The 27,174-nt window shown below is 36.6% G+C and overlaps 1 protein-coding gene across 13 annotated transcripts in view; it reads left to right on the forward strand.

Moving 5' to 3' along the window:
- REV1 (REV1 DNA directed polymerase) overlaps positions 1–27,174 on the forward strand; it is a 92,410-nt gene that overhangs the window by 56,503 nt on the left and 8,733 nt on the right. For 10 of the 13 annotated variants that reach the window (XM_047069879.1, XM_047069881.1, XM_047069878.1 and 7 more), the window contains 8 exons: positions 2,392–2,499; positions 3,883–3,999; positions 8,442–8,550; positions 12,851–12,979; positions 15,330–15,484; positions 17,901–18,020; positions 22,778–22,998; positions 23,263–23,435. In XM_047069879.1, coding sequence (XP_046925835.1) covers positions 2,392–2,499; positions 3,883–3,999; positions 8,442–8,550; positions 12,851–12,979; positions 15,330–15,484; positions 17,901–18,020; positions 22,778–22,998; positions 23,263–23,435 — 1,132 coding nt within the window. Of the gene's footprint in view, positions 1–2,391; positions 2,500–3,882; positions 4,000–6,407; positions 6,583–8,441; positions 8,551–12,248; positions 12,339–12,850; positions 12,980–15,329; positions 15,485–17,900; positions 18,021–22,777; positions 22,999–23,262; positions 23,436–27,174 lie in introns of those variants that run through there. The other 3 variants (XM_047069886.1, XM_047069889.1, XM_047069890.1) reach the window with 3 other exon arrangements.

The following is a 27,174-nucleotide window of genomic DNA, read 5'->3' on the forward strand; positions in this document are numbered from 1 at the left end:
TTGTAAGAATAAATTGGTTTGGTAAGAGTAACTTAATTCTAGAAGCTGGCATCTGAATGACTTTTAAATTATTAAAGAACTGACTTAATAGCTACTGTAATTACAGTGGTAAACTTGTAGTGAGATTAAGTATTTTCACATAATAGTAGATGGGTTAATTGTATTTTGTTTTTTAATACTTTTCTTGTCTTCAAAAGCAAACAAAACCAACAATTACAGACTGTATTTCTATGCAGTCATTACTAATTAGTTTCTGGTTTGAGGTTTTAGAAACTTTATAGAATATATGGTTTTGTTTTGTTTTTTAGAGAGATATCTCAGATTATCTCATATTACCTTTTAACTTCTAGCTATGGAAACTGAGGTACAGAGAGAAGCTCATGGTTCTGCCCTAGACAGTGATAGAGCTTCTCCCTGTGGGTTTTTTTCTATTATGTTTTGTTGTGTTTGATGTAGTCCTAAATACTTTGTGTTACTTATGAGATATTTCAGAATAATGTTACAGGTATTAGATTATCCATTCATCATCCCTTGGCCTCATATGGTAAAGGTCATTTAATTTTGAAAGCTGCAAAGAATTATTATGAATTAGTTTCATGAATGGAATAAAATGATAAATTTTTATATTGTATGAAAGCATTCAGTAGGTGTTTGGTATATGCATTCTGTACTACTTGAATATTTAAAGCAGTTATTTGGGGTTTATATTATGTTTATATAATATTTATATACAGCAAAATTATAATTGTTAAGATTTATTTTCTAAATCATTTCTTGAGATGATACAGAGGATAGCAAGGAAGTGCATGGCTTGAGTTCAATAATGTATCCTTAATCCAAATTCTGACTCTGCAGGGCCATGGGCCAGTTCACCTCTCTGGGTCTCAGTTTCCCCTTCACGGTGGAGTGATAGGTGGTCCATGGTGCTCACTTTGTGGGCTTCTGAACTCAAGGGAAGATAACATGAACAAAGGCTTGTTGCCTTGCACATAGTGAGAACTTGGTGCTTTCACACTGCTTTCACAGTCACAATTTGGTAAATGTAGTAGTCTGAACCATTGGGGAGTAAAAATGTAAGGTTTTGGAAGCTTATTCTGAAGACTTAACACCTTCAGTACTAGTATTCTTAAACCTATCAACAGAAAACTTTTTTATGAGATTAGAACTTTTTTTTTTTTAACGTTTATTTAGTTTTTGAGAGAGACAGAGTGGGAGTGGGGGGGTGGGCAGAGAGAGAGGGAGACACAGAATCCAAAGCAGGTTCTGAGCTGTCAGCACAGAACCTGATGCAGCCCGACGCGGGCTTGAACTCATGAACCACAAGGTCATGACCTGAGCCTAAGTCGGACGCCTAACCAACTGAGCCACCCAGGTGCCCTGAGATTAGAACTTTTTACAAGCTTGGAGTTCTTATTTCCAAGAATTCTATATTTTAGAGGACTAGGAAAAAGGTCTAAGGATGGAACTGATAAAGAACAAAGCTCTAGTTGTGGCTGGATTGGTTGCAATAACCCTGATAAACCAAAATACATAGCTCAGGGTGATTAGAAGGCAGAGTCCTTAGGAGAGGACACTACCCTTTTCTTGAAAGTGGCATATATGCTTCAGAGCTGATTTTTAATAGTGTTTAATGGCTAAAGGAGGAAAATTGTATATATTTACCTACAGATTTATATGTAGGTATTTGTTTTATAGACTTTTTCTAAATATATCTAGAGCAACAATGTGATGGTTCCAGGGCTCAAATCAGACTGCCTAGAGTTGAAATCCAGTTCAGCTTCTTCTTACTGGCTGCATAACACAGTCATTAACATAACATAATATTAATCTATCAAATGGACCTAATAAGATTATATATTTCATCATATTGAGAATTTAAATAAATACATGTAAACCTCTTAAAACAGTGCATGACACGTACCAAGCACTCTATACTGGCAGTTTTTACTGTTTTTTTTATCAAGGAATATTTGTAGACTGCATATGGAATACTGATCATCTAAAGTTACTTAGCTCCACGTAACTATATGAAAGTACTTTTATACATTTTAATAAAATATTCACACAGAAATAACTTTAAGTATTTAGACATACTTTGGATGAAAGACTTAATAATTATTACAATATAGATTAGGAAAACTTGCTATCTTCATAATTGATTTCCAATTATGTTTGCAAACTAAATTTATATCTCTGGATTATGTTTAGAGCCAAAGAAACTGACGTTTGGCTTGAAGTGATTGAAATATTCTGTAATAGATACTGTATTTTTTGAGACTTCATTCAACTTATAGGCACTTAAAGTACAGTTTTTAAAATTAAATAGACCTGATTTTTTTTTTTGATATTAAAAATTAGCTTCGGGTTTGAACATTTTCTTTTTCCTTCTAGGAAATATGTCAGTATTGAGTTCACCCAGGCATCAGAGCTGTATAATGCATGTTGATATGGATTGCTTCTTTGTATCAGTGGGTATACGAAATAGACCAGATCTCAAAGGTCTGTATTCTTGTTCATATTTTAAGAAAACTTGATATTGTTATAAATATATATTCTAAGGGATCATAAAACCTTCAAGAAATATTATTTTCATTTTCCTTGGCAAAATAAATCCCTGCTTCCAAGTTTTCTGACTCAGTTATCAAGAAAGATAAAGGGAAATTAGAAACATTTTGTTCTCCCTGTGGAGGTTAGGTCTTTTAGGGAAGAATACTCCTCTTCAGCTGAAAGATCTCATCTAAGACTAATAAGACTGGTACTTGCATTGGGCATTTTCTATATTTTTACATATTTACTCTTACTTGGTTATTAAATAGAAATTTTATGGTAGCATCTTCCGCAGTTTGGGTCCATGTGCTTTCTTTCTCTTGGGTAAATAACTTGATTAACTGTTCTGATGATGCTAGTGCACATTCCAACTTTTTGGTTTGAGAATAATTTTGCATTATTGAATATTGCTGAGATATGCTGTCATCTTTGTTTTAATGGAATTTCAGATATTTGTGAGTTAATCAATACTTTTAAAAACATTTATTCTGGATTTTTCAGTAGTTCTGTCGGTGCTTGAAAGATGTAACTATTAGCATTTTCTTCTGAGAGTCTGTTCTTTTTCAGGAAAGCACAGAAACTGCTGGGTTAACACCAGGGCTTTATTTGTGTCATGAATAGCTACTGCTTCAGCTTTTAAGGGAGTTTAGAATATTTAAAGAATTGAGTTTAGCCTGATGAGTCACTCTGATGGTAGTATTTTTTATCCTCACAACAAATGCATTCAGTAACATATATATGAATGATGCATGCTGTTGCTTTCAGAAGTTACAGTTCTTTTGTAACTTAATGCATACACAAGGAAATGATACCTGAAAGATTTTATAACTAAACCAGAAACTGAGGGACTGTATTCTCAAGTTTATTATATAGTAGGTCAGATTGTGGTCCCTTTGCATATATATTTGTTTCTCTTGTAAAATTGAAAGATTGGATGTTACCTTACTTTTCTGATACGAGAAATATAAAAAGTCCAGATGTAGTTGGTTTTCTTACCCTCTCCCACCATTCCAGTTTGAATCTAGGATCTGAGTTGACTCTTCTCTACTGTAAGAAACCAAACAAAAATCATGGGAAAGGAAGTGATAGCGTTTTAACTTGAATAAATGTATCATATTGTCATAAATAGTTTACTTTTTGGAGGGTGTTGAGAAACTTAGATGATTTTTGTATGGTGATTGAGAATGTTTAAAGATACTAGCTCCTTATGGACTAATGTCTAAAGCTAAAGAAAATATGTCATATTTTTAAAACTTTTGAAAATGTTTCCTTTACATATTGCCATGTTAACATTCCTATATTTAGATTTAAAAATAATTTTTTTTTTCCTCACAGGAAAACCAGTGGCTGTTACAAGTAACAGAGGCACAGGAAGGGCACCTTTACGTCCTGGCGCTAACCCCCAGTTGGAGTGGCAGTATTACCAGAATAAAATCCTGAAAGGCAAAGCAGGTACAAATGAGCTCTCTTTGAAGTCATAATGCTCCTGTTGAAGACGTCTGGATTTTGCTGCTGGTATTGTCATTACAGAAATGAAAGAGTTGAAATAATTAGCTTTTTCATTCAAGGGTTTTAAAGGTGTCAGTGACATCTTAAAGCAAAATCTGCATGCAATACAAATGACTGGTTTATAGTCCTGCTTTGTTGAATTGGATGATGATATTTTCCTGGGATAGAAAAGAATGTTTTATAGGGTGTGATTAGTTTGCTTTGTGTATATTTAGATTGGGATAAAAATAAAATCATGGACATCATTTTGTGGTGGTCTCTAGACTCAAGTTGATTACTAGTTGTTTGGTCACTGATCAACAGTAAAGACACTAAAGATTTGTGTGAGGCTGTGGAATAAGAAATAGTAGGACTTTATTTATTGGAATAAGAAGATAAATACTAGGAATCATTCCCCATATCTTTGTTGAACCTGTTTGAACATTTTCTTGCCTCACTGGCTTTTGAATTTTTTGCTATTAATAAAAATCATAAATTATACTGATCACAGTATTAACATTTTTATGTCTGTTTTTTCCCCCTGAGTAAATTCCCTGAGAAATATTTGATTAGAAATTAAATTCTTTGTCATTGATCAGTTTCCTCTTGAATGTCTGCAAAGCCAAAAGTTTTTAAAAATTAATTTTCCAGAAGAATATTAATCAGAAAGTAGTCAGAAATATACAGTGGAATGGAAGGCAAGCAGTTAAATTTCATCCTGATTATTTCAGGTTCCTAGTTTTCAGTTGTAAGAATTTGGGATTATTTTAGAAATGATCTCATAGAAATTAAGGCAGAAGGAAAGCCACTGGACATATCTGAGGAGTTTTTTGGAATTACAGTCTTTTTGTTGGTTGTGATTATCTGTTTACATGGTATGAATACAAAAGACAATAACTAGAGATAGAACTTTATGCTTCATGTGTACCTGTATTTTCCAGATTTCCTTTCTCTTGGTTATTTAAATCTTTTAAGAGATTTTTGACATTCCAACATTTTGTGTGTCATGAATAGATCTTGAAGTAGTCAGTATTGAGCTTAAGATTTAGTTGTATTGTGGTATGTTGCAATACGGGTAGTTTCTTAAGTATTGGTAGTATGGTTTTGTGCTAGGTTGGTTTCTAGAAAACAAGTAAGTAGCTTAAGGAAATGCATACTTGTCACATTGGGCAGTCAGTGAAAAACTTACTGAATGAGCGTTGAAAGAAGAAAAAATACCATGGACATACCGTTCAGTAATGTCTGTCAGTTATGCAGTACTCAGTTTCTCTGGTGGGTAGAATCTTGTGTTTGCTACACACATCTGTATTTCAGCAGTCTCTGCCTGGAAGTTTGGCCTTGGCAAGCACACATCCCTTAGGAGTAGCAGAGAACTAGTCCTCTTACATCTTTCCTTCCTTCACAAGTGATCTGACCACACACAGTTTATTCACAGAATACAGTTGTTGCTTACTTAATTATCTTCATCAGTTTAGCCACTGGATTTTCATAACACTGTAATGACCTTTTATAATTCACATCCCCTCCACCTCTACATGTGGGTAGGAAATTGGAAGGTAAATATTAAGAGAAATATTGAAATTTCACTTGACATTGAAAACTGTCAAAAATAGTTTTTCTGTCACTAGAACAGGTGAATATAATACTTTGCATTTTATATTCTTTCTTTAACTTGATGTCATTCACTTTTATGTCCTAAGCCTTTGACCCATTAGGAGCTTACCAAAATATTTGTAACATAAAATGAACAGATTGTTCTTAAAGTTTGGTTGCAACTAACCTTGTACTTAGAACTTGTTTTTTCAGTGCCTTTGTTCTTCTTTCCTTGTTACTCCCTGATCTTTCTTTCTCTGTGTCCTTATAAGACATGACATCAAATTTTAAAATATCGAGGATCAATTTAGGAATTAGAATCTTTGGCTTCTGCACACTAGCTTTTAAAACAAAAAAATCAGTTATGATTTTTCACCTTGTACGTCTAGGCAAAGTATTAGAACAAATAGCATCTTTAGCCTTTTATAGGTAGAAACTTTAGTTTCTTATTCGTCATATTAAAAAACTCTTTGTCTAAATACACCAGCATAACCAAGGGCTTTCCATCCATGACTTCCTTTGGAAGCTGCTTCCTGAACAGTACTCAGCAGTGACGCTTCTCATTGAGGGGACCTCATTATTTGGAATCCATTTATACTCAAGATTTTGTGGTTGGGGCCTTTTACCCTTTCCTGGATTCCAGGATGCAGATGTTTTCTTACCCCTTCAACAACTTCAGTGTTCATTCTAAAGAACAACAGTTTTTAAAATCGTTTTAGTCATAGATTTATTCTCAGCGATTTCTTTTTCACAGACTTGGGTCCCGGCCTCTGATTTCTCCAACCGTTCCTCCACATTCTCCATGTGCCCGTCTAGTTTGTCAAGTTTTGATGAGCAGTTCTCTACTTTGCCCTCCAGTGAGGACAGTGTGTCCCTGAATTTCCCTGAATCTCCCTTGAAGCAACTCACTGCGCTCGTGGAGGGATCCCTGCACTCTGCTGCACTGTGGAAAAGGTCAGCCAGCCCAGTGAAGAGAAACCCGAGGTGCTGCCTCTCAGGCAGGGCATTGGGAGCACAGGGAGCAGACACTGTTCTCACCTCCAGCATGACTTTCCTGTGATTTTCCAGACAAGTATCATAGATTATTTAACTAGACTTTCAAATAGAAGTCACCTAACTCCCCAACTTTCAAGGCATACATAATCATGGTTATACTTGTGAAAGGCAGCTGGTTGTGGCTCTTCAAGCTTCAGCTCTCTTTGTTGTTGTTGTTGGTTCAGTAGCAGCCTCTCTTGAACTATGATACTGACAATCCTGAAATTTCCTAAAGATTTTCAGCTTAGAATAATGGACTAAGAAAGCTGATAATATTTAGCCTTCTAAGATGCTTCAGAAAAATGGGGAAGTCTGCTCTGCACTCTGTTTTTAATGTATCATAGTATAGCATATGTGTATCATAATATATCAGAAATCATAGCTTAAATTTTATACTCTGCTGTTTTAATTTTTGAGGCAAGTGGGATTTGAGCCCATTAAGATACCAGTCCTTTCAGTTTGATTTGGGTTTATGCTTTGTGTGTTTGGGTGCCGGAATCCAGAAATACTTACGTGGGTTGCATAGTTGGGTAAAAGATGTTGACAGTTTCTGGAGTCAAATCAGGAAGACTTATTTTGGCCCATAAAGCCAGATACTTTGCCATGTGTTCCTGGGGGTGCTTTAACTTGGCTGATTTTTCATGGAACATTGTGTCTCTGAAATATGCAGAAGAGAAATCCTGGGTTTGCTAGTTATATATTGTACTCAAAATAGGTTTGTCTAGAATTAATTGAAGTGGTATATCTTGGCTTGTTTTACTAACTACTGGTATTTTTGTTCATAATACTAGAACTATGGCTGAGATTGTGTTTCAAGAATATATGTTTTTAAAACATAGTCTTGGAACTTAATATCCCAAGGGACCAAGAACTGAAGTTGTGTTTTAATCTTTCTCAATTGCTAGTGAAGCTAAAGGTGCTAAAGGAGGTAAAATGGCGTGCAGTCAGTACTCTCCTGATAGGTGCTTTTATAATCTTGTGTGAAGCTGTAAATTGGGTTTGGATATTAAAAGATACTAGTGAGTGGTACTGTTTAGGCTAGAGTTGTATTGTGTAAAGCAATTGGTATTCTGATCACACCTGAATGTTTTTAATTGAACATGCATTGTTAAGCCATTGAGTAGAACTTACTGAAAGGTGGGCAGTGTTGTGAAGCTCTTTTACCCGATGTGCGTTCAAAAGAAAAACCTTAAATTTAGGATGAAACCTCTTTCTGGTATGCGACCTACTGAATTGGATCGAATGACTTACAGGAAATTGGTGTTTGTTGAGCATGTTGTTCAGTAGATTTAAGCTTTGGAGGTAGTTTATTTAGGAAATAGCAAAGAACATTCAGAGAAATGTGTATTTTCCATTAACTTAAGTTTCCCATTACAGAGAGCTGTATAATCCTTTCAAGGCTAAAAGAGGGATTCATCTTCCTGATAACTTTTCATCCTTTTCATCTCAAGAGACTGTTGAAGAATGTTTTATATTTATCTTTTGATATATTGTGTAAAAAAGAAAAAAAACTAAAAAACTCAAAATCTTTACTAAAGTGAACACTTTCAATTTATTACACATTTTTGTCTGACCGCTGATGAAGTATAAATGGAAGCAAACCATTTTAGAGCTATAAGTTTTCTTTTATTAAGTAAGGAGACCAATACCAGTGGATATAACTATTTGGAATTTACTATGCATTTATATATGAAAGGAATGGAAAATACATTTCTTGAATGAAAGTTAAGGAAAATGAGTTTCCAATGTATAATCATTAAATTTTATTATTTTTAAAGCAAAGATACCAGATTCATCAATGTGGGAGAATCAAGATTCTGCACAAGCAAATGGGATTGATTCTGTTTTGTCAAAGGCTGAAATTGCCTCTTGTAGTTACGAAGCCAGGTATGTGGAAATTAAGTCTATTGTAATACTTACGGATAGGTAATCATTTTTACAGACTCTTTTGAAGTGGATTCAGACGTGCCAGTCATCCCTGTATTACATGTTATGGAAAGAAATATTTCAAGGCTTAGTCCCTTCAGTTCCTTTTTTCCTTTCACAAATGCTAGATAACTTTAAATAAATACCTTACTTTCCTGATGAATCGGTAGGTCCTACAGTGGAAACCAAAAGAAATTGGGCGTTGTCACTCTCAGACCATTGTCTTTTGAAGGATAGAATTAAAGAATTAGATATTTTTTACTATTCATCTATTCTGATCACTCCTTTTTATAGCTAAGAAAAATCCCTTGCAATTTAAAACTCGTAATACATAATATTTTCTTAAAATTTTTTGTTAAAACTTGATTGTCTATTAAATTACAAGTAAATAATTGCATATTGGCATACCCAATAATCTCCTCACTTAAAATTTCAGACTGTTGTCAACTTGTTAGTACCAACTTTGTGTGTAGGTTTTTATCTTACAGTAACCTTAAACTCTCATTACAATGGGCTCTGTTAGTACAGGAAGAAACAGACATTATGTATGTGTTCCTCACACTTAAATCATTTAAAACTAGAAGGAGTAATAATGATTAATTTGAAAGAGCTGCCTTTTTTTTTTCTTTCCTGATAACTGACACTTTCTACGTTTATAACATTTACATATTGTTGGCAAGCATTAAAGTATTTAACAATTATAAAAACAGAGTCCTACATCAGTTATATTTTTCAGTCTTTTTTACTTATGCCTTTGTCATTCATACTTTTCTTTTTTATTGAGATATAATTGGCATGTAACGTTATATTAGTTGCAGGTGTATAGCATAATGATTTGATATATGTAACATTTTTCAGTCCTAATTAAAAGTTGGGGTTGTTCAAGCAAGTCTAATAGGAACAAAAGATATTTCAACATCATCTAACTGAAATAGTTTAAAATCTTGCCAGTTATTTTATAAAAAGAATACTTAAGAAAACTTTGAAATCAAACATACGTAATTATAAAATATTTTAAATTACTTCCCAATTATGACCTGTGAAACTTTTACTCCTAGACTGACTTTGCCTTTCTAATTGACAGAATTACGTTTTAACCTTTTCATTGTTGATAATGCAGCCCAAGAGTTGAAAATTTACTTTAATAAAAATGATAAGTCAGATACAAATGCATTCTGGATTGTTATATTTTTATTAAGCCAGGCAGTTTAGAGCTGATTTTGTGTTGTGCTCAGTAAGTCTGGCTTTTTTCCCCACTGAGTTGTTGAATGATGACTTGTGCCTCTGGTGTCTGGACAGTTGTGTTCACATGTGGAGGGCATGGGGAAGCTCTGTTTGAGTTTTGCTCAAGGCTGAAGTGAAAGCCCCACCCTCTCTATTGCTTCTGAAGGGTGTCTCTTCTCATTCAGCACCCCAGGCTGAGTGCTGGTCATAGGGTAGCAAGGCTGCCTCGGGGGTAAAAGTGTTTCCTGTTCCTGATGGCTTTGGACACAAGTAGCCACAGCTTTAGGAGGAGCTCTAGGAGCTCTAGGCTTCTTTTGGTGTTTGGATGTTGCAGTTGTATTGCATCAAAGATAGTGATTGTCAAGCTGAATGTATTACAGAATAATTGGTGTTACGATAATATGGTCCAAATACTATGCAGCAAGCCAGTGAGGTGGTAATTGTTTAAGGAGAAACGTAAGTGATGAAAATGAATTTGAGTATAAGTTGGGGGAAGAAGAACCCATAAGAGTGGGGTTTTATCTCTTATTGTGATTTTCCTTTTGTAGAAAGCTGTTGATAGAAAGTCTCTAGAAAACAATTCTTGGATACCCTTTTCTTGTCCAATAATTATATTTTCCTTAGGTGAGAAGATTTGTTAAAAATTTCTCACATTTGCATCAGAGAAATGTTTTTAGGGTTGGAGTAGGGACTGGATATAGGGATGGGCCTCCCAGTTTTATCCATTGTTGAGTTTCCAAAAGACACAGACTAATAATGAGGTCAGGAAAGGATGGTATGTACACATGAGGGTAGAAATTATGGAAAGGTAGAATGTATATACGAAGGCTAGAATATACATTACTGTTAGTAGTTTTACTCATACTTAACAGAAAGAGCATTATACATAAGTGAGAAGGTAGATATATGGATGAATAGGAAGTGATCTATGAATATCCGAGAATCACATATTTTTTAAGATCAATCATTTTTAAATCTCTGTTTTCATGCACTTTGTAAGGACGCTTTACTGTTCTTATAGTGATGTGGATACCTATTAGCATATTGAATGGGCAGTGACATACATGTGCAGTGTAAACCTGCAAATAAACAATTTTTGTGGCACACACTGATAAAGTATTGGTAGTTTATTCTCTGTGGGATCTAGTTGACAGGAATAGATAAACCACTTGTAGTGAAGGGTCACTATAATGTTTTGTATTTGCCTTTACTCATTTATTTTATATGAAACAAATCCACTTTCCCAACTACCAACTCAAGAGAATTTTGCTTCCTTCCCTTAGTTATGGGAACCCTCTTAGGTTCCCTTAGGTTTTCCTTTTTTGTTTGTAACTTCCCTAGTGTTTAGTGGCTCCTAAACATTTCTCTCCAAGATGTGTATGTGCACAAGTACATAAATAGATGTCTTTTGTTTTGCTAATAAGTAACATATCCCTGAAAATTTTTGAATAAGTGAAAAAATAGGAAAATACAATTGTAAATATAAGAATACAGTATATAGCAGTTATGTAACACATTCTTTCAATAATGAATAATTACCTTTAATTTGTAAGCTTAGCTTTTGCATGCTGAACCTACACATGTAGCATTATTGAAAATGTCTTAAACTGTATGTGTTTGTATATAGACTTCAAAACTTTTACACACACACACACACACACACACACACACACACATCCTTGCTTTACTAAACAAGATCCATTGACTATGATCTATTATTTGGTGGGTGAGTGTAGGGAGGGTAATCCTTGTGAACATCATGGGGTCTGTTTTGTTTACCATGTTTTACCTACCACCTCGCAAAATACCTCAGACATAAATTTTTGTTGAATGAATGAAAAAATTTTCGTTGCCATACTGTTTGTCAGTCAGCACTTCTTTTACTGTCATTTTTCCTTCCTATTAGATACTTCTCGTCTACTAGGAGCTTTGAAGTCAGTAATTTATTACTGTTTTTGTGTCCATCAGAAATGCATATGATTTTGCATTTACTTCTGAGTAGCTTGGAGGATTCTTTTCCTTCTTGGCTTTCGGTGGTGTGAGATGGGGAGGGTGCCAGAGATTTCTGAGTAACTGAAGCATAGTATTTGTATATTGTTTCTCAAAACAGGGCACACTACCATGCTGAGTAAGCACTTAGTAAATATTTATTGAAAAATGTATAGAATAACTGATGTATTTACACAGGAGTATGTAATCTGGTGAAACAGTGCTTATTATTTTGCTTGTGTTTTTATTTTAGTATTTTTTCTTGGTTTCATTACAGAGTGGTAAAATGGAATTTTACTAATTATATATAATTCCATAATTACAGTTTTGTGCTGAATGCTCCAAATATCAAAGGTAATGTGGGGCATTGAGACACGCAAAAGATTTAAAATTTACCATTTTCAATTAGGTCCCTCAAAGTTCTGGAACCCTGGCTCCTGCCCAGAGTGATGTCCTACCATATACAATGCTGTTGGCATCTCAACCACTGTGGAGCCACTTCAGGAGCATGGAATTGGTCAATTGGGAATTGGGTGGTAATAGGATGAGTACATTTTGTCTGTTTGTCACATAGCACTGTTTTGTGTAGTTCTTTCGTTTATATTCTTTGTCTTTGGGGGATGAACCCTGGCCAAACCGTGCCATGTGTTAGGGGAAGAAAACCTCTTTTTGACAGCACATTCCTGCTCTGTGGTGGTTGTGATATCACCAGCATATGGCATGCTGGCATCTCTGCAAAGGGGCCAGAGGTCAGAGTCTTAGGAGAAATCTTCAGATACAGACAAGAGCCAAACCTGGTCTTTTAATAACATATTTTGGCACATTTACACATGTCATTTACGCTAATCAGTCAATTGTGCATTTTTCCTTTGGGGGGGAAACAAACTTGAAGTTTTCTTAATGCTTGTTGTTTATCCCTAATGAGAATTGAGTTAAACGAAAAGTATATATTATTGGCATGGGGACATACTGTCAACATTTGATATTTGATTTTGCATTTGAAAGTTATTCCTAGTATAACATTCATTGTGTTTTATTCTTTCTCTAGACAAGTTGGCATTAAGAATGGAATGTTTTTTGGGCAAGCTAAACAACTTTGTCCTAATCTTCAAGCTGTTCCATATGATTTTCATGCATATAAGGAAGTTGCACGAACAATGTATGAAACATTGGCAAGGTACAGCATATACCACAGTCACTTTCATGTCTGTTCTTTTACTTCTTATATTTAATAATGAAGAGAATCCAGCTTTCTTTAGGGTTGGCAGGGTCATATTTGCTAGACTCTTAACCTCTTTCAGTGTCCCATTCCTCAGCAATTCCAATAATCAGTAGCTCAATCTTAAGGGACATGTTTGCACTGCTCAAACTGTTCAGGTGCTTCCTGATATAGGTATAAACGGGTTCTCTGCCTGCATAACTTTAGTTAAGTGGCTCTCGTTTTCTTCCCTTGGAACCCAGACAGATGAAAGATTGGCATTTTTTAACCTAATTATCGTTTCGTTTATGATTAGATAAATGGGTTAACAAGTGGAGACTCTAAAACCATTTATCTTCTAAAATCATTAACCCAGACAGATGAAAGATTGGCATTTTTTAACCTGGTTTTTTTCTTTTATTGTGTTTGAATTATAGTTTCGTTTATGATTAGATAAATGGGTTAACAAGTGGAGACTCTAAAACCATTTATCTTCTAAAATCATTAGGTATGCCAAAAGTTAGTTTTTAAGTTTTTAGTATAGTTTCAGGGTGGTTGATTAGTTGGCTTGAGAAAAGGAGGTTAATTTTTAGTTGTGGTGTAGGTATATTTAATATTAATTCAAAACTCAAAATTTAAAATAAATATATTGCAGGCCATGTATGGTCTGAAGCAGCAGTCAGCATATTTTTTTCTATAAAGGGCTAGAAAAGGTCTGTCCCAGCTCCTGTGGCTGCGAAAGCAGCCACAGACAGAAGTATTAGTGAATGGGCATGGCTGTATTATTGATTTACCAAAACTATCTGGACAGTAGGCCAAGGTCTGTTGACCTTTGGAGTATATTAATGTTCTAAGAGATCCTTCTTGTACCTCTGTCTTCACCTCTTCCTCTCCTTTGTTACGCATTATTTTGAATATCTATTTATTATCTATTAAATGCAGACAGTTGTTGATGGTGCTGGTCCTACAGAGAGGAATGAGATTCAATCTCTGATCAAGAGAGAGAAAATAAAAGGAACAGATGATGGTTTCTGGCATTAGTTTGTGGGTCTGAGTGCTGAATGATAAGCCATTTATAATCACAGCTGTCCTTAAGATCCCACATATGGGAATGTTGGTGTTACCAAGTTTTTAAATCCTGTTCCAGAGCTGGGGTCAATAGAAGCATCCAAATAAGGGCTGAGAATGGATGACTGAGCTGGGTAGTGGTACAACTGTGTTTTGAGTATCAAGGCATTCAAGCAACTGTCAGCCTGAATCTCACATCAGGAGGATTTGAGAGAGAGCCGTGACACATACTAGTCCTGAGATAATTTTAGTTTGTGCAAACATTGTCAGTGACATGTGGCTTTGCTATGGGAAAAAATTCAGTGGTGTTCTCCTTTCACTCTTTGGAAATCCTGCCTCGGCTTCATATTCTCCATGTTTCAAGTTAGCTTTCACTCTGAAGCAAAATTCTTCAGATCAGGTGCACCCTTCTGCTCTTACCTTTATTTAAGTGTAAACAAAACACTCATTTCTTAAATGAATACAGATATTCAGTATTCATTAACCTGATTTGTAACCTGCAGTAAGATGTGGGTGAGATGAGGCATAGTATACCTTATCATGTAGATTATTAAAGACACATTTTTGACCTCGAGGCCTTTCCAGTTGCCTTACATTTGTGGTCCACATATTTGATTAGCTTTGGAGCCACATGACAACTCTGCTTTTCTTTTCCTCTTCTATAGCTAATTAAAACAAGGCCTTTGTGTAGATAATAACCAAAACCCAAAGTATTTCTACATTCAGGAATGTCATCTGTGTTCTTTTAGACAGGTATTTGGGGTGATTGACCTTTATATCCTTTATATCCTATCCTATATCCCTATCCCAGGTCTGCTACAATGAAAAGTATTTAATTATGGTGTTTTTGTTGAGGAAATCATCAGTTACTTAATTTGATTTGTGTAATTTTTCTGTCCGTTTGGGATTCTGATAAACCATGTTTGAAAATATTTTAGATGTTCTGACAGTTCTAATTCACCCACTAATTTTTAGATGTTCAGAGTTTTACAGTATTGAGAAACTGGAATAATAATTTCTGTTGTATTTTTGGTAGTTATAGGAAATGAGAAAATACTAATTCGTTTTACAGTTAAAAGTTAGGTGACTAAATAGTGGTACTTGGGTCAGTTTAATTAAAATGCTAATACTGTTTAGCATTTTAAGTCTTATTAGGAAATGTGAAGAAAGATGCCATAGGAAGGCTGGACTTGGTGCAACATTAGTGTCTACTAGATGGCAGGCTGCGCCTGGTTCACTGCCTTTGCTCTTTTGTTGATAGCTACACACATAACATCGAAGCTGTGAGTTGTGATGAAGCACTGGTAGACATCACTGAGATCCTTGCAGAGACCAGACTTACTCCTGATGAATTTGCAAATGCTGTCCGCATGGAAATCAAAGACCAGACCAAATGTGCTGCCTCTGTTGGAATTGGTTAGTGTACAGCTTATCTCATATGATTCATTTTACTCAAAGTATTGTTTTGTGATCACTGAATATCGTTTAATATTTAAGAGTGATTTTTTTTTTTTTTTAGATTTTGGTGTTTTGTTCTTTTTTTTTTTTATCATACCACATAGGCCCCTGACTTCTAAAACTGTTCTTAGTATCACTCATATTTGTGTAATACGTGAGATAAAAGTGTTAGAAATTGTGATTGATTGTCAGTGATTGATAATGATATCTTTCAGATAAACAAGTTGGAATATTTTAGTTTTTCAAAAAATGGGGAGAATTGAATTCAATATTTGTAAACATGCTCTTTAAAAAACACTTTCTTTCTTACATGTGTGTTAAAAAACACATACTCTTTTTTAACACTTCCTGAGAGGAGGAGGGCGCATGCCACACCACACAGGGCCACATGGAGAAGCCCCCAGTTTTGGTCAGGAGGCAGAAGCAGGGTGAGAGGAAATCGTAGGCCAGAGCCTATATTGGGGTTTCTGTGGGAAAAGCTGGACAGAGCAGAGCAAACAGCCTTGAATTGGCTACTGTGGATAATCCTGTGGTTTTAGGGCTATATGCGGAGATCTCTAGTCCCCTGGTACCTTGGCCCTGGGATGATTTAGGGGAGGAAAACACTGTTTTTGTGTATGAGCTTGATGAGATGGTTGGGGGTGGCTGGGTTGCATATGAGAGATGTTGATAGGTGTTGATATGACAGCTGTTTGCTGTCCTTAGGAACCAGCTAGCCCTCTCCCCAGCCAGCAAGATTTTAAAGGTGTCAGAACACGGTATCATAAGATACAGAAAATAAAAAACATGATTAATACATTCATAGCATTCTTCCTGTTACTAGCTGGCCTACCTTTATCCTCCCATGTTTGGCCCACAGATCCTTCTCAATATTCATTTAGGGCTTATTTTCTGTATTCCAGTATCTGGCATGGGTTTTGTTTGTTTTAACTTGTACTTCTTTCTAATTTACAGGTGTGACAATGTGAGTACAGTACATTCTTTTAAGTTTAAGCACATAATTAAAACAAAAATCCCACATGATACTTCCATTCCTCAGCCCCCTCTCCACAACTCACCACTTTTATCGTTTTAGTATGACTTTGCAGAACTTTTTCTCTTAATGAATATCTACATATCTACCCTAGGAAAACCCATAGTTGTTATATAAGTCTTCTGTAAGACTGAGGCATATCCTTTTTATAAGTCTTCCATAAATTCTGGAGATTTTATTATTTACATAGCAATCTACCTGACACCCTCCTCTCACAGACCCCTGATACCATCTCTGTCCCTGGTAGCCTTTTCCTCTGCTCTGCATTACTTCTCCATGTCCATACCACACCTGGGACCTCACTGTCACTATCTGTCTTTGTTTTCAAGATGCTCATACCCTCAATTTCTCCTGCACATGGTTTTTTTTTTTTAATTAAATATAGTTTGTTGTCAAATTGGTTTCCATACAACACCCAGTGCTCATCCCAACAGGTGCCCTCTTCAATGTCCATCACCCACTTTCCCTTCTCCCCCACCCGCACCAACCCTCAGTTTGTTCTCAGTATTTTAGAGTCTCTTATGGTTTGCCTCCCTCCCTCTCTGTAACTTTTTGTTTTTTCCCCTTCTCCTCCCCCATGGTTCTTTGTTAAGTTTCTTAGGATCCACATATGACTTAAAACATGTGGTATCTGTCTTTCTCTGCCTTACTTATTTCACTTAGCATAACACTCTCCAGTTCCATCCATGTTGCTACAAATGGCCATATTTTATTCTTTCTCATTGCCAAGTAGTATTCCATTGTATATATAAACCACATCTTCTTTATCCATTTGTCAGTTGATGGGCATTTAGGCTCTTTCCATAATTTGGCTATTGTTGAAAGTGCTGCTATAAACATTGGGGTACAAGTGCCCCTATCCTGCACATGTTCTGATTATATAGTGAGACTTCGGGTTCCTTGGGTTCCCTTCCCCCGCCTCTCCCTGCCCCCATAACCCCCCTTCCAATAGCACTCCTTTGGCTTTATTTCCCTGCCTAGCCTGGATGCATTGGTTGGTGGGATGATCTGATTTCTGATCATTGCCTTCAGTGCCTGTAAACTTCCAATCATAAGATTAGGACTATTTTTTCTGTTCCTTTACCAGGGATAGGAGGTGTTGAAATGACACTCAGTTGGGAACAAAGGGAAACCCCTATCCAATAACCATGTGGATTATAATCTGTCATACTTAACAAAATTCTGCCAGTTTTGTACTGTGTTTGAAATGATCAGAATTGAAAATTGTTTTTCATTGTTTTTGAGAGAAATTGGATAGGTAATTTGTCTGTAGATGTCTTTTTTTAAGAAATTTAAAAATAATTATGAATATTTCTTGAACATTTTTTTTTAACTTTATAGGTTCTAATATTCTTCTTGCTAGAATGGCAACTAGAAAAGCAAAACCAGATGGGCAGTACCACCTAAAACCAGAAGAAGTAGATGATTTTATCAGAGGTCAGCTAGTTAGTAATCTACCAGGTAAATACAGATCTGTGCTTTTTAACTTCCATTTATTGTAAACATTTATTAGTGCTTTTCATAGTTTTGGAACATAATTCTTTTCCAAAACATGATTATATATTTTTTTATCCATGATTGAGTGCCATGAAAACTAGAATTTGAAATTCTGCAATGAGTAATTCCTTACCAGGACCTGCATGTTACCTTTTACTTCTGTTTCTCACATCTTTTAGTTTAAGTATTTCTCAAGTGACAAGATCAGGGGATGCTAAGAAGTCATTTTAAATATGATGAAATTGACGTTTCGCCCCTTAAATAAATCATAATTGAAATTGTGTACTTCTAGGCCAATTACAAAGTTTGAGAATCGATACCCCTATTTATAAAATTATACTGCTGCACTTGTGACAGGTTTCTGAGTTTAGTAAGAAAAGTAGAAAATGTACGAATCATATTAGGAAGAGTAAAGCCTAAAGATGAAGTGTTATGTTTTGTTAACTCAGAGGTTGAGGTAAAATGTCCATCTCCACCTTTCTCTGCTAAGGGCCAGGATGTTTAGTTATTTTATATTTTTGTGTGGTTGCTGTGTGGCTAACAATCCTAGCATGTAAAAATCTTTCCATAGACAAATCATCAAATATAATTATAACTGAAAAACAGTTGCCCTTTTGAGGCCTGGAATAGATCTAATTTTTTTTGTGTGTAGGACAATTCCGGTGGGGCTCAAAACCATGAACTGTAAGATCATGATCTGAGCTGAAATCAAGGGTCAGATGCTTAACCGACGGAGCCACCCAGGCGCCCCAGTAGATAGATACCTCTTTCTAAGAAATGTCTCTAGGGGAAGTGTCAGACTCTTGATCTCAGCTCAGGTCTTGATCTCAGGGTCATAAGTTCAAGCCCTTTGTTAGGCTCCATGCTGGATTTGAAGCCTACTTAGGGAAAAAAAAAAATGGGAGTTTAAGCTTTTTTTTATTAGCCATCTCTATTAGTTTGCTAAGGCTACCATAACAAGATACCACAGACTGCATGGCTTAAGTAACAGAAACTTATTTTCTCAGGATTCTGGGGGCTAGAAGTCCAAGATTGAGTTGTCAGCAGGGTGGTTTCTTCTGAGGCCTCTCTCCTTGGCTTGTAGACTGACCATCTTCTCCCTGTGTTGTCACATGGTCTTTTTTCTTTATGCGTCTGTGTCCTAACCTTTTGTTACAGGGACACCAGTCATGCTGGATTAGGACCCACTTGTATATGACCTTACTACTGCAATTACCTCTTTCAAGTTCCTGTCTCTAATTATAGTCACATTCTGAGGTATTGAGTGTTAGAAGGAGACACAGTTCAGTCTGTCACACCATCTTCTTTAAACTGAATCATTTTTGTTAGTTTTGTTTGTTTGGGGTTTTTTGTTTTCTTTTGTTTGTTTATTTTTACAAGAAATAGAGTTTTTAGTTCCTGAAACTGGCAATCTTCCCTCTCACTTTCTTTTGTTTCCTGGCCAGAGGGACTTTATTTCTTGAAGGGCAAGTTTTTGAAGTTCCATGTCCTGGTTGAATTCTTACGCACAGCATTGAATTTCCTAGGGGATGTCTGAAATATAGTGAGGGGTGGCAAGATTGGCTCCCTCTGGCAAGCCATCTTCCCATGTGGTCTCCTGTCTTCAAAACCAGGTTGTATCCGCCCAAAATTCTTCATGTGATTTCCATGTGTCTATCAACTTTTAGCAAATTCCCAAATTCTTAATCAGATAAATTTAGAACATTTCAGGTATGCAAAATGTCACTTTGCTGTTGTTATGCCTGTCTTGAAGATGGCGTTATAATCATCTTTTTTCCAAAGTGTGCTCCACAGAATACAGGCTGTTCCTTTAAAAAAAGATTTCACATGTGTGTGGGTACCATCCCTGGTGGAGACACACATAGTAAAAGTTGAGAATTGTTGCAGTAACCATATTTTTGTTAGGAAGCAGTCATTTCCCAAAGATATTTGAGGATGAATAGATAGTGCCTATTAACATCTTGTGGAAAATATGATATTTAATATGATAGCTCTCTGGCCAATAACCAGAAGAAACTCAGGATGAATGAACACACCTCCCCCATTGTCCTCTGCAAGCTCTTTTTGGCCCTCTGTGCCCATAAATGTATACATGGCACACAGTTTCCTAGCACAATATATACAATTACTGTAGCTACCTCAGAAAGAGAAAACATACTTCCAATAAGTTTATGTTTTAGGGGACTCTACAGAAAAATGATTATATGTTACACTAACATTACCTAATGAGACCTGTTTTATTTAATTAAAGAAAGGATTGTCCCCAACAGCTATTTGAATACAATAGCCACTTCTTTGAGTTCTTTGGATCTTTGCAAGGCTTTTCACCTTATGTGTGCGCCCTTAACTGAAGGACCTGCTGCACCTGGGTTTGAGCACCCAGCCTGCGGTTGCCATCTCTTCATGCCATTCTTAGAGAAACACCATGAACATGTAGGTGTACATAAAGATGTGCGCTGTTCTGATACGGGAACCAGTAACTAAGTGAAGCTAGGAAGACTTAAGATTTAATTAATTATAGTCAAATAAAATTCATTTCCTCATCTGCACTAGTCACATTTCAGTGCTTAATAGCCACATGTGGCAAGTGCCTACTGGATTAGACAGCACAGATAACATTTTCATCATCACAAAAAGTTCTCCTAAACAGTGTTAATTTAGATGATGAAAACTTTATTCTTCTATGGCACTGTCAGTGCCAAGTCTGGATGCCAGGGGAAGAGATACTACTGGCTGTTTTTAATCTAGAATAATAGTTATGCTTCAAGGACAGATAACAAGTCTTTGTCCCAGTGGCTGGACCGGGAGCTTCCACATCTCTTTTTTTTTTTTTTTTCCTCTTCTCACTTGGTTCTAGGCTAGCATATTTTCTTTCACTTTCCTTTCTAGGTGGCTGCACTCAGTTTGAGCCTCAAGACCCTATTACTTTGTCCTTAGAGGTGTCTCCTTTCCTTTCAAATACATGATGCAGTCAAACTAGCAGTCCTCTTAGGGTTTTGGTGCTGATTAATTTTTCCTCCCCACGCAGTATGGTAGGGGTTAGAGGTGGGCTGCCGCCCCCACATGCTTCTCTCTCCTGTTCAACTTCAGGGCCATTCCATTTCATTAGGTAAGCTTGCAGCAGACTGGGTCTTTTGTTTTTCCCTAGAGGGACAGTGTACTTAGATTAGGTTGACTGTAGTTAATTTGGTGATATTTAATATGATAGCTTTTCTTTTGTACCTACTGGCTAATAATCTGTTCTGCTGTATTGAAGATACTGTTCAGAAACAATAGGTTTTCCCACTGCCACACCCCAGCACACATAGAATTAATCCAGGATTATTGCCTCTTGCTGATTTTGCAAGTCAGAACATATCAACAACTCTCCAGTTCTCCAAGGGAACACGAATAGTGTGTCATGTGTGACTTTGGCCAGTTTAGTGTCTTTCTTGAGTTTCTCCTCCCCATCATGAAAAATACTCAGATAGGTTTCACTTAGAATTTCACCTTTTTGTGAATGATACTCCTCTGGTAGATTTTGTTGTTGTTAAAGCTGACTCTGTTATTTTTTCTTGTTCTCTGTTCTTACTTGAACTTTAAAATGGCACTGATGGGAGGCAGCACCCTTAACACCTTTCATCTAACTTCAGGAGGGAATAACTTTTCCCACCTCCATGGCCATAGATCTCTTGTAAAGTTGGCAGCCTCCTAACCCTGGTAACTGCTTCAAAGAAGTTCTCCTGGCAGAGCCTGGACTAGACCAGTTGTCCTTCTGCCAAAGACCATTGAGAGAATAGACACTGGAAGAATGATAATCAAGTAATGAGCAGAACATAGCAGACTTCACTCTGAGCTCTCCGCCAAGCTCCTACAGAAGACCAGAAACAGTCTTTTTCTCATTGGTGGAAATTACTGATTTGATGGTGCAGAGCCATCGTGACAAGAATTTTAGTTTCCTAGGTTACTCTTAAATATCTCTCTTAGATATGTGTACCTTTGTTAAGATCTTGGGCAAATTGAGAGTGACAACTCATCAGTATCCTCCAGGTGAGGCTCAGACCTTGCATCTGGAAGAGAAGGAGACAGGGACTGTGCTGCATGCAGGAGAGCTGAGACCTTTTCAGGGAGATCGTCTTTGTTGACAGAAGAAATCTATCTTGTCCCCGCTGCCCCTTTTTTGCTTAGGAACCTTCATCCCCAGGTCACTTTGTCCAGGATGACAGCAATAATGTTTGTAGTTTTGGACCTACGTTGAAGGTTCTTGTTTTAGTTTCCATTCATAGCAAGTGAGGCTGAAAGTGTCGAGAGGTTTGGCTGTCACAGAAATCATGATAGAATTCCTAACACTTGGAGTCCCACTAGGTCATACTATAGGTCATACTGTAGACCTGTTTAAATAGGTCTGTAACTTCATTAGTTGATTCTGTGAATAGGAAATCCTAATATTACTCAGTAATAAAGATAGCATTCCTTTGAGAACTTACCTAGTTACACATATTTGAGAAGGTTCACCTATATGTAGAACTCAGATTGAGAAGTAGTTTCTAGAAATACCTTTACTAGCAGTTGCGCTAAAAAATTCTTGAATCTTTGAGATGCTTCAATTATGTCACTTAAAAATTTTAAGAGAAATTATTTTAAACTAGTTTTTTGGGTGAATAATAGTTCTTTAACATTGCTGAATTGTTTTTAATGGTTTATGTGCAGAATTATAGAACTATACATATCTCCTTTTCTAGGAGTTGGACGTTCAATGGAATCCAAGTTGACATCTTTGGGAATTAAAACTTGTGGAGACTTGCAGTATATGACAATGGCAAAACTCCAAAAAGAATTTGGTCCCAAAACAGGTCAGATGCTTTATAGGTTCTGCCGTGGTTTGGATGATAGACCAGTTCGAACTGAAAAGGAAAGAAAATCTATTTCAGCTGAGATCAACTATGGAATAAGATTTACCCAGGTACTGATCTCTTAACGAGTTTTATCCATTTACTCTTATCTCTTCACATAGTCCCCCTCTCCAACTAGTCCGTAGACTCTTGATGCTTGAAGTGAAGACTTTACACTCTTGCTGCTTCCGTGGCTTGCAGAATATTTGTTTTTAACAGACACTTAGCAGGATATAAAGAGTATATATGTTTGGTTTTGAAAGTGAAAATACTTGAGAATTCTTTGGTATGTAGGAAAATAACATGGGGGATCTGCTGTGTTTGTCTCTCCATAGCCAAAAGAAGCAGAAGCTTTTCTTCTGAATCTCTCAGAAGAAATTCAGCGACGACTTGAAGCTGCTGGCATGAAGGGTAAACGCCTGATGCTCAAAATCATGATACGAAAGCCTGGGGCCCCTGTAGAAACTGCAAAATTTGGAGGCCATGGAATCTGTGATAATATCACCAGGTAAGCTTATTTAAAAGAGTTTGGATAATTGATATTTTGGTGCAGGTTATTACAATTAATAGAAAATGAAGAAAACCAAGGAAGAGTATGAATAAAGATCTCTGAATTCAGAGGATATCTGGTACTCTGCAGCGCTGGGCCTCAGCCCAAGGCCATTGCAGCTGTGTCACTGCCCTCAGGTTTGGCTCCTGACATGCACCTGTGTGCCTGACCTTTAGCAGGGTCTTCAGGCTGTTGACTTCAGTGCACGGACAGAAGGAAAGGGAAAGGCTAAGACCTGCCACTGTGGCAACAGTTGTGACAGGGTCTTGGAGGGGTGAGGGTCAGTACAGTGATTCAGAAAGTGATTTTAATGAGACATTTTCTTTGTTTAGGGAGGTGTAGTTTCTGTGTCTGAAATGATTATTGTAGTCTCTCCAAATTGGTAGAAAGCATTTAAAACCCCCTTTTATTAAATATGAGGGCCACTAATATAAAACTTCCTGTGAAGTTTGTGACAAATATGAAAATACCTAATTTTGTGTGCCATTTTGTTAACACATGGTACACTATATTTTATCTGTCAGATCAACCAAAGCCTTGAGACTTCTGACCCTGAAAGCCACACATAAGGAATTGTTAAAAAAAAAAAAAAAAAAAAAAAAAAAAAAAGTTAAGGGTTAGTTCATGCCTGCCATAGAAATTATGTTTGCGTGTATAGTGATGTTGCCACAAGTCACAAGAGGACTGCCCTCCATTACAGGCACATTCTAGCTTTATCATTCATGCATTGTTCACCATGAAAACGGGTTATAAATTGTACTTTAAACAACACGTTTATAAAATACCTTTTTAGGTAGTTGGTAATCTTTATTATATTTACCTATTTTTTTAAATGTTTATTATTTTGAGAAAGAGAGCACAAGCAGGGCAGAGAGAGAGAGAGAGAGAGAGAAAGGGGGAATCCCAAGCAGGCCCTGCACTGTCAGCACAGAGCTTGACGTAGGACGGGAACTCAAACCGTGAGATCATGACCTGAGCCAAAACCAAGAGTTGGGTGCTTAACTAACTGAGCCACCAAGGCGCTCCTGTATTTAACCTATTTTAATAAACATTTTGATGTATCCGTATTTTAAATGCTGTATTAGTTAAATACAGTGTTAGTGGTCTTTTCTATAACAAGTTGGTTATGAGGCCCTAACTGTGGAATAGAGTGATCTTTTTACATATGGTTTCTATGAGAAAATCAGATCTAGTTTATTAATACCTTTCTTGGGAATGCAACCTAGAACTTGCTTTGTACAAGGTACATGAAAAGGATCATCCAAAAACTAATTTTTCTTTAGAAAGAGAACTGGCAGTAGAGTATCCTTTTGTCATGTATGCATTTTTAAATGTCTTAGCGTTGTATATTTTGGTGCATCAGCAGTACCTGGGGGCTCACTCTGTCTAATTTTAGTAAGAAAATCAGCCTTCATTTAATCCTTTTTGGAGAATCCAGGTACTCCAAAAATATAATTATAACAGTAAGAAAAACTAGGATTAATTATACTGAACCCCCTGCCCCCCCAGTTGAAGGATAATATTCAGCCTTTTTTGTAAGCACATACCTCCTTGCTGTTGTTAGTATTTGTTCCATTTTTGTTCTGAACTTAAAAAGTTTTATTATGAAAATTTTAAACATATTTAAAAGTAGAAATAGTAGAACTATTATGAACCCATTACCTGATCTCAACAGTTGCTGTCAGCTCCTCTGATACCATCCTTCCTCCCCTTCTCCCAGTGATTTTGAAGTGAATTTCCTATACAGTCTTGTTTCTTCCATAGGTATCTCAGTGTTTGTCTCTAACAAGATGAGGACTCTTTGTTTGGTGACCACAGGACAGTTCAAAACCTACTGTGTAGAGGCACCTAGGTGGGTGGCTCAGTCGGTTAAGCGTCCGACTTTGGCTCAGGTCACAATCTCACGGTTTGTCGTTTTGAGCCCCACATCGGGCTCTTTGCTAATAGCTCAGAGCCTGGAGGCTGATTCAGATTCTGTGTCTCCCTGTCTCTCTGCCCTTCACCCTGCTCGTCCTCTCTCTCTCTCTCCCTCCCTCCCTTCCACTCTCAAAAATAAACATTAAAAAAAAATTGGGGGGGGGGGGGCCCTGAGTGGCTCAGTCAGTTAAGCATCTGACTTCACCTCAGGTCATGATCTCACAGTTTGTGAGTTCAAGCTCAGAGCCTGAAGCCAGCTTCTGATTCTGTCTCCCTCTCTCTCTCTGCCCCTCCACTGCTCATGCTGTCTCTCTGTCTCTCTCAAAAATAAACATTTAAAAAAAAAATTTAAAAAAATTTTTTTAATGTTAAAAAAAAAAACACCTGTGTATAAAATGTACATTTTGCTGTGCCCTTAAAATACTAACTTTGGATAAGATGATAATGAAAAAGAACACATAATGAATCAGAACAAGTGTAATTTTATAAATGTTACCAAAATGCAGATCGGTTATAAACCATTAACTTAAACTTAACATTTTGGTAGTGTTCTAACTGCCTGAGGAAGGCTTTAGGTGTGGGATTATGAAATATTATAACACTGACCTTGTATTTCCTCTAATTCAGGGGTTGATACACTCTTTCCTGTGGGCCATATCCATCCTTGGGCCTGTTTTTATGTGGTCTTTGTGAGCCAAGAATGATTCTTATATGAAAGTTTGTAAAGAGTGAAGACCATGTGAGAGGAACCACAAAGCACAGGCGATTCATTCTCTGGTTCTTTACAGAAACAGGCTGTGGGCGCCTGCTGTAGTCCCCACTGAAGTAATGTTGGGCTGAGTTAAGCAGTGGTAGTCCACAGTCCATGATTCTGTTACCTCTTGTAATGGGCCCTGATCAAAAGATACATGGCAATCATGTGCCTTGCAGACTCTGATAGGTTATAATACTGTAAGAGAAAGGATTCCATTTTAAATTGCATGTCAAAGAGCCATATGTAGGTTCAGATCTCTGGCTTGATTATCACGCGGAAAAATTTTCTCTTAACAGTTTTCCTTTGGGCAAAGACTTTTTTCCCCCTTGGAGTTCTTTTGTGTATATGTATTTTTAATTTGAATTTTATACACACACACAGTCCCTTGCACTACTTCTCTTTCATTGCCTATTGCTGTTTCCCCTGTATGCACATTTCCTTTGCCCCCAGGCAGTGTTAACATTATTATGATCATGTGCACACTATATGTGGATGAGCATATAGCCCACTGTGACCTCATTCCCTTTTTTGTTGAACTTGTTTTTCCTGGAGTTCTGAGCATCTTGTTTTGTTTGTTGGCTTTTTTTTGTGAATTTGCCATTGAGTTTATCTCCAAAGTCCCTCCTAGTGTGTTTCAGTACACCAGAATCAACTGGTTTGATCTTTTTACTTGGGGCCCTCCAGCAAGCTAAATGCAATCAGGATTAGTTTAAGACCTACTATAAAGTGGGAGTCTTGGGGTATCCCTTCTCTGTGATCTGTTGATCCCTGGTCTCCTCATCCTAGTGTCTATTGAGAAAGAGTTCATGGGCATAAATTGTTTTTGAACCTGTCTGTGCTAATGCTCAGTAGTTTTGTTGACTTAAAAGTTGTAACTTCTAGTTAGAAATTATTTCTCCTGATTTAAAGATTCCATTGTCCCCTTTTTTTCATGATTACTTTGGAGAAGTCCAGTATTCTGATTGCCTGTTCTTTACAGATCTGTTCTTTCTGGAACTTTCAGGATTTTCTCTTTAACTCAGGTTC

This window comes from Lynx rufus, unplaced genomic scaffold, assembly GCF_022079265.1.
Source record: "Lynx rufus isolate CCGP_SWC_20201006 ecotype Redwood Valley unplaced genomic scaffold, mLynRuf1.p SCAF_8, whole genome shotgun sequence".
Classification (NCBI taxonomy): domain Eukaryota; kingdom Metazoa; phylum Chordata; class Mammalia; order Carnivora; family Felidae; genus Lynx; species Lynx rufus.